This window comes from Bubalus bubalis, chromosome 22, assembly GCF_019923935.1.
Source record: "Bubalus bubalis isolate 160015118507 breed Murrah chromosome 22, NDDB_SH_1, whole genome shotgun sequence".
Taxonomy (NCBI): domain Eukaryota; kingdom Metazoa; phylum Chordata; class Mammalia; order Artiodactyla; family Bovidae; genus Bubalus; species Bubalus bubalis.
In genome coordinates, this window is record NC_059178.1 from 26,947,597 (window position 1) to 26,961,752 (window position 14,156).

Below are 14,156 nucleotides of genomic sequence, written 5' to 3' on the forward strand. Positions count from 1 at the left end.
ATTACACTGTCTACCACATGCTTCCGCTTCCATAAAACCCCAGCAAATATGCAAACAACATATACGGATATTTTATATTCCCAAATAATATATGAGGAGCAACAGCTTTACTTCATGAGGCCTTCAACAAAGACCAACATTTCTTCCAACAAGTTCTCTGCTATCCCCTAAAGCAGAACTTCTCAATTTAATGTGGATGTGAATCACCTGGGATTCTATTAAAGTGCAGACTCTTGATTCCGCAGGTGTAGGATGAAGCCTAAGATACTAACAAGCTCTCAGGAAATCACCCTTTTGAGCATCAAAACAGGAAAGAACTTGTCTTTTTCTGTTTGGTTGGAGTTGGGTTGCAAATGTACCTGGGTCTCAGCGGGGGACGGGTTGGGGGGTGGGGGGATGGTTGCTCGAAGCACAGGGCAGCAATATCCTTTTAAGAAAGAGGAAGGGGAGGGATGTGGACAAATCACGTCCATTCACATTTCAGTGGTGAAAACAATCATATGGCCAAGCCGCACAGAAGTCTGGGAAATGTAGTCTCTCTGAGGTCCAAGACCCTGCGCAATCATTTGATGTATTTGTTGAATAATGGACTTGGGTGGTGATGATAGGAATTCAGAAATGAAAGAAATTGAGGCGAATGGAAAGCAGTTGGGGGTAAGAAGCTTTGAGAGACAGAAAAACATCTAAGCAATCAAATTCACTGATTCAACAAGTATTGATTGCCGACTCATGGACCCTACCTGGCAGATGCTAATGGTCCATCAGCAAATGTAGGGAAAAAACTAGTACAGTAAGAGTAAATATGTAAATATGGAGCATTTATGAGTATTTAAGTATTTAAGAGTAAATATGCATGTGGAGGACAGGAAGGAAAGTAGCTAGAATAGAGCAGAAGACATGTGTGCAGGGCTGTGGCAACAGATAATGTAGGGTGGGTAATATGGGAGGCAGTTAGGGAGAGCCTGAGTGCCAGGATAAAAGGTTTAGTCTCCTTGAAGCAGTTTTTTATCTTCTTAAAGTCACGTGTCAGCACAAATGAGAAGTGTAATATTGAAATTTCTTCCATGTGCTACACATTTCCAAATGACCTTATTCCAAAGCAAAGATCTAACCTATATCAAGAAATCTTTTATAGGGATCCCTTTCAGTCAAGACAGAAAGACCACTTTAATTTTCTCTACTTGTTTTTTACGAGAAAAAGAAAATTTGCATATCGTGTAATTTGGAGCAAGATATTAGAGCACTGAAGCAGAAAATTAAAGTGGAGAACTGGGTGGTGGTAGCGGAAATATTAGTTTAAAAATCTCGTGTACTCTTCAAGTGAGTTTTCAGTGTGACTGGACGTTCTGTCAAAACAAACAATAAACAGCAGTGTTGTTTTCTTTCTGATAACTCACCTGGGAACCAGAGCAACAAACTAGAAATTTCCTTCCTCCTAAAAACTTAAATGCATTTTAACAAAGATTGGTGGTGGGCGCTGTGTTTGGGAGGAAAATAGGAGGAAAACAATGTAAACACTTTCCAAAGCAAAACAATCTTTTAATCACATGTATTTTTACCCCCAATTTAGTACTTATCCTCACATTCAGATTTGATTCCACAGAGAACTTCACCGTGTGTATACTAATTTTTCGTATAGTGATTACTCCTATGTTATCTTTCACCATACACAAATCCATTTTCTGGTTGTTAGTCAATGTTTTAAAGATTACAGAATGTGCCACAATTTCCAGGTTTTTCCCATAGAGAACCAGAGCAACCAGCAACATAAGGAACATTTGTTGCTTTTGTCTCGAGCCTTTTTGGAAAAGAGAAGCTGATTTTCCCTTTGCAAACCAACCCTTCCTCCTCTCTCAGTGTCAAGGTTTGTGTGGGTCTGGCCTCACGTGTAACCAATCAGAACACTACTTCTCTTGAAACCAAGCAGACCCCTGTAAAGGCCTACCCAGGGACAGGTCCCCCACCATATCGACCTCGTGTGTATAGAAAAGCTTTAATCTCCAAAGCCTTCCACGAATTCAAAAGAGCAAATTCAATCAGTGAGAAAATGCAGAAACAAAGGAAAACAGTCAAGCAGATGAAGTAACAATAGTTTAGCTATAAAATAAAGTCAAGGAGCTTTAGTTTCCCCTCAAGGGTTCTAGATAATATCCTGAACTATATCCTTGATTTTTTAATTAATTTTAATCAGAGGCTAATTACAATATTGTAGTGGTTTTTGTCATACATTGACATAAATCAGCCATGGGTGTACATGTGTCCCTCATCCTGTATCCTTGATTTGTTTTGCAGATACTAAAACCCCTGGGCTTCCCTAATGAGTCAGTCTGTAAAGAATCCTCCTGCCAATGCAGAAGTCCTGGGTTTGATCCCTGGGTCTAGAAGATCCCAAAGAAAGAAATGGCAACACACTCCAGTATTCTTGCCTGGGAAATCCCATGGACAGAGGAGCCTGGCAGGCTATGGTCCATATGGCCCAAAGGCTCAGACACAACTTAGTGACTAAATCACCACCAAAACAGAGAAAGTGAACTGCATGCTGACCACCAGCACATAGAAGCAATTAGAACCAGAAGGCTGACTGAGATTCCCAAAACATCACCCTAGTACCATCACCATCAACCAGTCAAGAATTGTGCACAAGCTGATCACACACCCTGATACACTATCCCTCCATCTTTACCCATCTGTAAAAGCCATTGGAAGCATGAGGCTTTCTCACTTGGCCCTGCAATCAATACTGTACTTCCCTTCCTTACAACCCAGGGTCAGCAGATTGCCTTGCTGTGTATGGGGCAGGTGGACCCAAGTTTGGTTTGGTAACACCCTCTACACACAGGAATAGGGTCAAGGATGGACATGACTCCAGCAGTAAGAGGATTTCCCAGGTCCTAGGAATGATTAGGCTTTTCGCTGTGATTGCTATACTTCTGGGCATCCCCAAAGGCTCAGCAGCAAAGAATCCACCTGCAATGCAGAAGATACAAGAGATGTGGGTTCGATCCCTGGATCAGGAACATCCCCTGAGGGCATGCAGCAGGCAGGGCAAGGTACTGCAGAGCACTAGCAGGGGAGTGTTCTCCTGACCATGACACTCCCTTGACCTTCATCATGTTGGTGTACTTTAGGATCGAGTGGTTTCCTGAACTTAGAAAAGAAGTGTTAACCTGGTTTTGCAATGTGCCATTTGAAGTCATTGCTGAAAGCTCTGTCAGTTCGCAATAATTTTATGTTCAAGTTAATATTTTGTTTTTTGTTTTGCTTTTTAAAAAAAGTCCTCTAGGTCAAATACATAAAATTCACTGTGTTCTCTGCACTCTACTGGATCTTATTACACTAGACATACTACATTGGGGTGATGGTGACGGTTCTGAGGAGCTAGTAAGGACACTGTCCAGAAGTGTGAAGGATCTGAGGTTCACTTGCATGCTACAAGTCAGCCCACCATCACTTCATGGATCCTGGGTTGAAGCCAAATGACTCCACACTTAACAGCATAGCAAGCAGCACAAGCTTCACGTTCCCATCAGTTCCCCTTGCCCTCTGAGTCCCACAGGGGTGATGCAGAGTGATCCAGGGGGTTGCTGAGCACGCAGTGGGGTGGGTTTGCATCACAGCTGCAAGTCCAAAGTATAGGGTACCTGAATCTTTTACAATAAGCACAAGCAACTCTGTCCAACTTTTGCCCTGGAGAGAAACATTATGTTGATTATACAACAGTAAACAAACCTGCCTTCTCCTTGACGGAAACACAGTTATCTCCCAAGGCTGTTCACTATATAAATCTCCTTGACAAAGACAGGATAGAACAAACAAAGGCTGACAAAGCTTCCGCTCTCCGGATGTGAGAAACTTAAGAGACTCAAGGAGAATTGTTTCTAACAGACTTAGCCAACTTTTCATTTCAATTGTAGCCACTCTTATTTTACAGCACAAACCAGTTTTATCTTTTAAAAATTCAGTTTAATCTAGTCATGAGATTTTACAAACATTTGTACGCAGTCAGGGACTAATTTATAGCATGGTTTCTATTCATCTCAGCCATGAGAAAACACCATAGCAATCATTATTAAAGGTCTCCATCCATAAATTACTTTTATTTCTCATTAAATGAGCACAGAGTCATTAGCATATTAATAACAGATATGTTTATTATTACATATCCATCAGTGCGGCTTTTAATACCACTTGAAACATGCATATCATCCTAGAGACGAATCAGTTTTCCAGTGCTTCTTATCTGATAGACATTACTGCAAAGCCATTATAAATTACTGAGGAGGTATTTGGTTAAAAAAATAAACAATAAATCATACTGCCCATATGAATCAACTCTTGTTATTGAACAAGAGTTTAACAGTATTTATCTGGTAATTCCTATGTTAACTGGAAAACATCACAGATGTATTGCCATAATTTTCTTTTATGCTGGGTGCAACCTTCTACATATTTTTGCAGTTTTATAAAGTCATTCATTATTTAAGCAGGTAGTTTGATGCAAACATTGTATCAATTTATCAAAGTCCAACAAACCTCTAAATATTTTAAATTAAACCAATTATCAATGAAAAAATCCCTGAACACACATAATTTTTTGAAAATATGTTTTTTGAAATTTTTATAGTCATGGCAGTAAAATAATTCTCTCAAATTAAGGCACTAAAAGGGCAACGCAACTCCCATTGAAGGTGTTCTAAGAATAATTTACATTTCAAACAGTGCATACATTTCTTATATGTTTGTTAACTTAATGTCTTTATCACTTAAAACCACAAAGAAACATTATACAATTATAGAAATGATGTACCCCACAAATGCTTTTAAACTTGGTTCTTTTGTACAGTTAGTTCCTAATGTCTCTAGTAGTAAAAATAACTCAATATGGCTTGGCAAAAATGCATAGATTAAATGTAAATTTTTTTTTTTTTGCCTTCTCCCATTCCCCAATCTACAAACTTGCTGAAACACATACAGTATTTTGTAAAGCATAATGTAAGATATTTATTTTCCATCAAGTCCATCATGGGCAATCAACAGTAAGGCTTTTAAATTCTACAGTGAGGGCACTGAAGTCAAGTGATATCACTGCTTTCTTAAATAGTTTTGTATAGTCTTGCAAGAGCACGAAAACTGAAGTTATTTTTTAAAAAAACTTTCAGTTGTCTCATTTTGAGATATTTTCTTTACTCCTTCCATGAGCTGATCTTGATAGTGACAGCCATTCCACTTGAAAGTGAAAGTCTCTTCCTCTCACTGGCATGAGGAAAACTGTTCTATCATGATTGACAGGCGTTTTCTTAGAAATTCAAAAAGGCAGCACCTTTTTAAAAAAATATATCTAGCTAAGCTTTCCCTCAATTGTACTTGCATTACATAGTAATAATTAATCTAATCTACCTGTAGGCAAACCCGCAATAAAAAAAACAAAAAACAAAACAAACAATCCTCAGTGTGCTTTTGTGCCAAAGCAAGGACAGAATAACAGCAATCTTAACCCTGAAGCCTGTGATATTTGTGTCAAAGGAACAGCCTGTCTGCTCTGCATGGTTAGAGACGCCTGCTTCATCAGGTAGCATCCCGCACAATTCCACAAGGCACTAGGTCACGTGGTTAACTGTTGGGGGGGAGGAAAAAATTGTAAGTCATGTGCTCAGCTGATAAATACAAAAAACAAAACTTGGAAGGAAAGGTACACATACATTATATATAATAATTAAGTAATACACAAAATTTGGCAAACAGGAAAAGGGGAAAAAATACACCATTATCTCCTTTCTGTTTCTACTGTTTCAAACACATTAGTCCCCCTATAAAGCTGTAAGCCAATTTTAAGTACTTTAGATTTATTCAGCTTTTATCCTGTACAGGAGAGGCTGATACAGGATTCTACACAAAGAAGACCAGAGTGAGGTAATAAAGCACTGAAACAGTATGGCAGCTGAGCAACAGAGGAGGAGGAATGGATGTGAGTCAATCCAAAGAATTAGACTTGGTTACTGATGATACGGAATGAAAGAAACAGGATAAATTAAAGATGGTTTTAAGCCTGCTTGGAAGAGCCAGGTGACATTAGCAGAGACAAATCAGTTCTAGACTCAAATATCCCTCTCAGTAGAGGGTTAACACTCTAGGGAAAGTTGGTATTTGGTATAGGAGAAAAAACATAGGCTTAGAAACAGATAAAAATGGGTTCCAATGACTATGCCACAAATTGGCTGTGTGATCTGTGCAAGTTGTTTAATTTCTCTGAGTCCCAAGGTTCCATGCATTAGAGAACTTTGAAGATAGCATAGCCACTTCTCAAGAAAGGGTTTAATTATGCCCTGCAAGTGTTCATTTTACCATATAAACTTTTTTTTTAATTTTGTCGAAAGTAGTTAAACTACCCTCCCCCAAAAACAAGAAAAAATGGGTACTTAACTGAAAAGTTTATTTGTAACAGTGATAATGTCAAATAATTGATTTTAAAAAAATCTATGCAAACATAGTTAAAATTAAGATGAGCAAAGTTTCACATGAACCTATTTATATTAAAAAGGGATAAACAGTTGTTTAAAACAGTAAGGGTGAAATATGTACCATGTATAACAACCAATGACAATAAAACCTGACATGGAACTAAATAAATACGATATTTATAAATATTCTGAGCTTTAAACAGGAATCAGTTAAACTACTTTGTAAAGTCGTTTTAAGTCACATATAAAGAACCAACTACAAATGATGCCTTTTACAGGGAAAAGAACAATTTGATTTTGGGTTTTGATAGCTATTATCCAGTCACTTAGTGTGAGAAAGGTTAACACTTCAATCCTTACCTAGCTTTTCCAGATGTATTTTTGACCACTTTCCGGAAAGACTGATTTGCAGTGGACCTTGTAGAAAGTGTTCGAGGGGATGCACGCACAAAACCAGATGGTGGATTCTTAGGGATCTTCTTTACTAAATGAGTTACCCATTTTTTTTGTTCATCCTGAGAACACGCTAGTAGCAGCATATCTCTTGCTGATGTTACATCATAACTTACTATTTTAAGAAAAAAGAGCACAATCAAAGTCACATAATACTTAAAGGAGCCCTCTCAAAGGTTCATAACAATTTGAAAAGATTTACTACGCTTAATTAAGCTTGGACAGTATCTTCTCTTTTTAATTAAGTTAGAAAATTTAAAGAGATAACATATCATAACCCAGTAAAAATTAAGGAAAATCAAAAATATATATGTGGCTCCACCAGTGCCAAAATATTACATCTTATTATCTCTTTTCAACTTGTTATAGGAAGTGCTACACTTGAAGAAGTTATCTTATTAAATGGTATAAGAATCACTTTCATGCCTTACCTTTACATGGAGAAATCAAGTCCTCTTTCTTATCTATGTGGTCTCTGTGGCACTTAACATGGCATCTTCGACACTCCAGGGCAGGGGGTGGCTTAAAAACATGCCAGAGAGGTTTGGCACAGGCCTCACAGTTGGCGGGAAAGTGGTAGAGTGTAGGAATGAACTCATGGCCTTTGTGGTTTTGAAAATTTGTTTTTTCAGCTTGTTGTACTGGTTCCACCTCTAAGTCTTTTCTACATTCACCTTCATTTGCATACAGTATCTACATTCAGAAATGGTAAACAGAAGATTAAAAAAGTCTACATCCGCACATACAAGTTTCAAATGTATAAAAGTATTGATGTATTTACACTTACTTCACAAATACACTTATTACTTAGGTAAAGGATCTACTAAAATTATAACTTCAGATTTTTACCTGGAATATTTTAGGAATTTCTTCAGTTTCAGCTCTGTACACATCTCCTTGTGTTACAGGACGAACATGAAACAATTTACTAAAATGAAAAGAAGTAAGATGTAGACAATTATAAAAACACATTTACAGTAAAAGACAAAAGCAGGTATTTCACTGAAGAGAACACAGAGGTGGCAGATAAGCATAGGAAAAGATTAGTTATTAGAGAAATGTAGATTAAAATCAGAGTAAGTTTCACTATACACCTATCGGAACTTTTTAAATAAAGATAGTAATAAAACCAAATGCTGGTGGTGATGCAGAAAAACTAGATCATTCATACAACTGTGGTAGAAATGTAAAACTACAGAGCCACTCTGGAAAAAAGAGTATGGCAATTTCTCACACATCTGTATAAAAACTGGTACATGAATGTTCAAAGCAGCTTTATTTTTGATAGGCCAAAATTATAAAAAAACTCAAAAAAAAAAAAAAAACGGTTAAACAAACTCTTGATATATTCATACAACAGAACACTCAATCATGAAAAGAAAAAAACTGTATCTTGGATGGACTTCAAGGGAACTACACTGAGTGAAAAGCATATCTCAAATGTTACACACTATTTGATTCCATTTATATAACATCCGTGAAGTGACAAAACTACACAAACGGAGGAGAGATTAGTGGCTGCCGAGACTAGAGGGGCACAGGAAGGGTGCCTCGATGGCTGCAACAGGACACGAGGGACCCCGTGCTGCAGCTTCTCTGTGCTTCAGCTTGGGCCTCTTTGACCTATTATTAATGACCAACATAATTATATACTTATTGAGATGTTCTACGAATGTAATACCAATAAATACTTGACATTTACAAAAAATGCTTTTCGAATACATCAATCAGGTATGGAATATTTTCTCTCTCATATTTTGGTAAAAGTAGGATTTAATATAAAGCTGTTATTTAAATTTGTTAGGGAAAGAAGTTTACAACATAGTTTAAATAACAAATTATAAACTAAATGGTAAGTCTAAAAATAATTTAACACTCAGCAGACTTAAGATTGAATAAAAGGCAACTTACTCAATGTCCAATACCATAGACGGATTGGATTGTTCCTTATCTTGTTCATCATTATAGAACAAAATTTTTTTGCTGCTTACCACAACATACTAAAATGAAAAAAACAAGGGGAAGAGAAAACAGCAGTATTAACTTGGTTTAAAGTGGTACTATAATACTTGCCTTTTATGTCTAAATTATATTGTATCAATCTAAAAACAATGACAATTAATATAAGTTCTATGGTTTAAAAATAAAATATACAACAAAATATCAACTAGAAAAAATGAGTTATATGGTACCTGTTTCTTCCAGCCATATCTTTTGATATTTCCTCTATTTGGTATTGAAAGCCAACCTTCAATTCTTGATTCTAGAAGGAAAAAAAATATATAGTATTCTGTCACAAAAGGAAAAGCTATTACAAGCTGTCTGACAGCATGCAGCAGCAGGCATTGGAACACAGCTACATGAGTAAGTGCTAAAATCTGCTCTTTCATGCTTCAATCACACAAATCAACTTTAATGGCCATACAAAAATTGCAGAAAAAAATTCCAAGCCACTTTCCCCTTAAAATTAACTTTCAGTACTCAATCATAAAAGTATGAAACAATGACAATACCCTTAACAGCCAGGCAAGACTGGAATGGATTGCAGCTTAAATGGGATATGATACAGAAGACTTTAAATATCACTTAACATTGATACAAAAGTACTGAGCCAAAAAAAGAAAAAATGCAGCAAGTGGAACAAGTCAGAGGCATGATTTACACGAGAAAGAGCAAGCAAAAGTACAGAAGTGTCCTATTACTCACAGAAGACAAGAATAGAAGATAAATAAATAAGGAATGCAGGCAGACCAACTAGATATAAAGAATAAGAGACAAGCATTTTATTTGTTTTCTCAGTACAATATTCTGATAAACTTTCTGGTAAAACATTTATAACAATTTCATTGAAAGTGTCCAAATTTGGTTGGGGAGGGGTTCCTTAATTCTAGTGGTAAGTCCAATTACAATTCTTAGCAAACTAAAGAGGTATAAAGCCTTTAAAGTTTGTAGTATCAGAATAAACAGTAAAAGAACACAGAATTCAGCAGGTAAAACTGCTAATCTTTTACCAGTTTGCACCCACCAGAAACTCTTTGACTAATTCAATCAAGGCATTTTATAATTATTATCATTAATGTTTAAATATATTAAATACATACTAAATATAATTAATGTTTATGATTCAATTTAGAAATTATTATTTTATATCAGGTGAGAGATAAGACCATAATTGTATTCTTTAGATCTATCAAATATGAAACACAGAAGAAAAGCAACCAACTTTAAGGTACAATGCTATAATGTGACATTATACCATTGTTTAAATCATGACCCTAAGGGGAATATATATTATCTTCCTCTGTGTAACTTAAAAGGTGTAAAACAGTTTGGTCTTAAAGTAATGATAATAGGTAACATTTACTATGTATTTATTATTTATCAAGTACAAGTAATACCTCATATATAATCTATATATATAACCTCATGAACATAGGATATTACATTCTCAGGAATATAGGATAAGATGGGTCCTCCTATCATCCTCCATTTACAAATGATGAGACTAGGGCTTAGCAAGGTGAACTGACTTGGCCTAGGGTAACTCTAGCAACTGGCAAAGCTCCAGGGTTCACCCAGGCAATCTAATTTCTGAGTTTCAATTCCTAGAGCATAGTGCTAATCTTCCCTTAGACAAACTCTGCAGTTAATTGAATCAGGAATGATCTTGTTCCAGCTTCTTCCATGTACCTAATGGCCTTTGATTTTGTTATTCTCCTTCATTTAGTTGTTAAAGTGGAAGAAATTGATAATGAGAAACTTCAAAGTGATACTCTTCTTCTCCCAACTTTTTTCTTAGTTAGCATTATTATTTTGTTCATCAATAATTAATCTGTCCCATTAGGCAGTTCCTTGGAAATTTTGAGAGCAGGGTACCACATCCGAGCACTTACACACACACACACCCACACACACCCCCCCCAAGGCATCTGACACACAGAGTAGGTACCTGATACACCGTTTAAAAAATTATTATTCTGCAGTTCTTTCTTTCTTAGTTAGCCAAGTAAAGTCACCCTCTATTTAAATAATGGTTGTAATTTAAAAACCACAGGGCTAATTTATATTCAATAACATACAGAAGGCTGCTGATCATTCACAAATATTCTAATTTACAAAAGGAAAAGTTATTGCTAGGAAAAGTTCCCTTCAGTGTGCCAAAGTCCATTTCATACCAGTAATTCCTCACTAAAAATAAAAGACATAAAAGCCATGAAAATCTTGACATTTATACAGAATTGTGTATGCCAAAATACCCTCCTTCCAAGCTATTTCTCTATGAGAATAAGTGTCAGAAATATATAAGCTTTCTGGTTCTAAGTTTGGATTAATTTGCCAATGTTTTCTTTGAATATACTGACTGAAATGTATTTTCAATGAATTGTTGTATGTTGCCATTTCAGTGTTCCTATAGAAATTTTATACATCAAAGGCATTTTATGAATTAAATAAGCCCAATTTTATATCTGCCCTAATTGAAATAAAATGAAGAAATCAGAAACTCAAAAAAGGTGCTGAAGATATATGAAGGGTTTTGCCAATTTAAAATTATTTTTTGCCAAAAATGTTATAACAGAATTTTAGTCTTTCCTTCCAGTGAATTCCCTTCAGAGAAGCAGGTAAACCAAACTCAGTGATTAAAAAAAATTACTTACTCTTGTCTTATATGCAACTTAATATACCAGTTTTTTATTCAGTTCTTTAAAATTTTTTTTAGTATGTAAGGACCTCCTTTAAAACTATGACCACCTGTGACCTAAGTGGCAACCTGAAAGTATAATATTCTAAATTCTTTTATAATACAAACAGAAATCAGCTTCTCCAGATAAATAAATGTTGGGGACTTCTAAGTCTAGATTATTATCAATAACATACTACAGAAGTACAAAAAAAAACTTGGTCCCAGGTTTCATTTATTTGTAGAGCAATTTGAACTTAAAAAAAAAAATTTAGATGTGTATTATTGCAATATGAGCAATTAACTTCTTTAAGAGTTAATTATATGTAACTCATATAAGAAAGAGGATAATGTAAGAAAGAGGTGTAAATCAGTATCAAATATAGCCAATTCAAACATCAAAGCTAATCTCTGAAGACTACCAAAGTTTACTTAGATGAACTACATATTGCTTAAGAAACACAGCTACAGAACCATTCCAAAAAATTTAAATTAATAAGTGATATAAAAAAGAAAAAAGTATCAATCAATGCTCAAGAATTCAGATGTACTGATTATCTCCAATCATTGATCAGTCTTCCAAACTAAATAAAATTAATCATTACCTTCAAAAAATCTTTCAGACATGTGAATGATAGGAAACTCTCAAATTAAGAATGAATGCCAAAACTTTTTACAATTCTTTCTAGATATGACCACAAAAACTTAACTTTATTTGCCAGAGGTCTAGTAAACAGTAAGACTTAATATAGACTTTCAAGTTACTAGTACTCTTGCCTGGAAAATCCCATGGACGAAGGAGCCTGGTAGGCTGCAGTGCATGGGGTCGCGAAGAGTCGGACACGACTGAGCGACTTCACCTTCACTTTTCACTTTCATGCACTGGAGAAGGAAATGGCAACCCACTCATGTTCTTGCCTGGAGAATCCCAGGGATGGGGGAGCCTGGTGGGCTGCTGTCTATGGGGTCGCACAGAGTCGGACACAACTGAAGCGACTTAGGAGCAGCAGCAAACAGTAGGATATCTGATACAGAGGTAAAGCAACTTTGATAATAATTTTCCATAATTTCTACCTCCAATATGAAAGTCACAGCCTCCGATATGAAAAGGTGCAGCACTGTAAAGACCTCTGTAAAATTTCAAAATCAGAACACAGTAACAGAGAGATACCCTGACTAGTCAATGGAGAATGGCCACCAGCACCTGTTTTTTCTTTTTTTCCCCTCCACTTGAACTTTGAAAATCTTAAAAGCAAAAATCTCTCAAAATACACAGCTATACTAAATAATATACTCAGAACGGAACCAGTAGAATCATTTAAAAATTTCTTTGCTGACTGATCCCTCCTGAATGGACTTATTAGATCAGGATTCTGAAGTCTAAATGGATACCTCACCTAAGTTTGCCAGTCAAACCACCTGATGATGCTTCTAATTTAGCCTTCCTGAATAAGCCAGGATGAAATAAAACTCATTACCTTCCCCCAACCTCATCTCTCAATTCAAATCCTCTAGACAGTATTCACCAAGTCAGTCTCTGAAATGTTTAACCTAATACAAAGAAAACCAAGGCATACATAGTAAGACATTATAAACAAAGCTCAAGGGAAATGGATGGAATAAAGACAATAAAACTTTTGAACGCAGGACCTCTCCAGTGAGAGCACAAAGCCCTTATGACTAAACCACCAGGAATTTCCATGTCATACTCTTTCTTAACTGATGATTGGGTCATAACTTTACAATGATGCTCAAACAACAGCTGAAGCTAGAGATTCTTATTAAATCCAAAGTGATCCTCTGATAAGGAAGTGAAGCTACAAGATTTTCAAGAGGTTGGAGGTTTCAGAGAGCCAAAAATGGGAAAACAGAAGGAATTTTTTGACCATTGGAGTAAGAAATATTTATTCCCTGCCCTTCCCTTTCTAGATACCTCATTTTGAGCTAGCAAAGCCACAAAAGAATGACTATTACATAGAATACATATCAGAAGTGAATTCACTTCCTATTTTGAATTTCACTTTGTTGACCAATAACAATAACATGAAATTTTCTAGGTAGTCTATCAAGTTTCTTATTTCAAATTCTCAACAACAACAAAAACAAGTAATATCTGTTAACATAGATCCTTATCATATCAAATGTGGTGATCTGTATCTTTCTTTTCATGCATTATTTAGGAAATACTTTAATTAAAATCTACTTCAAGTTTAAGACCACTTAAAACTCTCAAGATCTTGAACTAAGAATATGTAGTACATTAAATTGGTGTGTCTCTGTGTGTATACGTATACCTTTAAAATTCATAATGCATGGTTTAGTATTTATAACCTATTAATTTCTAAATTGAACCTACATCATGTGTACTGCTCATCTCTGTTAAAAAGACATAAATGTACTATAATCCACACAAGAATGTATCCAAAAATGAGGCAATACATAGTATTTTTTTTTTAATTGATTCTTCACTGGAAAAAAAAAAGGAAAAAGAAGAAAAAGTCTGACATCCTAGCTCCTCACTTTTGCGTTTACTTCACTCCCTGCCACCTCTCTGCACCTCCCAACTG

The 14,156-nt window shown here is 35.7% G+C and overlaps 1 protein-coding gene across 2 annotated transcripts in view; it reads right to left on the bottom strand.

The window, feature by feature from the left end:
* Positions 1 to 4,129: 4,129 nt before the first annotated feature.
* Positions 4,130 to 14,156, bottom strand: part of ROCK1 (Rho associated coiled-coil containing protein kinase 1) — a 124,406-nt gene continuing 114,379 nt past the window's right edge. For both annotated transcript variants that reach the window (XM_006079201.4, XM_006079200.4), the window contains exons 28-33: positions 9,104 to 9,174; positions 8,823 to 8,911; positions 7,761 to 7,839; positions 7,343 to 7,604; positions 6,819 to 7,026; positions 4,130 to 5,614 (exon numbers count right to left, since the gene is read on the bottom strand). In XM_006079201.4, the coding sequence (XP_006079263.2) occupies positions 5,611 to 5,614; positions 6,819 to 7,026; positions 7,343 to 7,604; positions 7,761 to 7,839; positions 8,823 to 8,911; positions 9,104 to 9,174 (713 nt within the window). In that variant the 3' untranslated portion in view covers positions 4,130 to 5,610. The remainder of the gene's footprint in view (positions 5,615 to 6,818; positions 7,027 to 7,342; positions 7,605 to 7,760; positions 7,840 to 8,822; positions 8,912 to 9,103; positions 9,175 to 14,156) is intronic.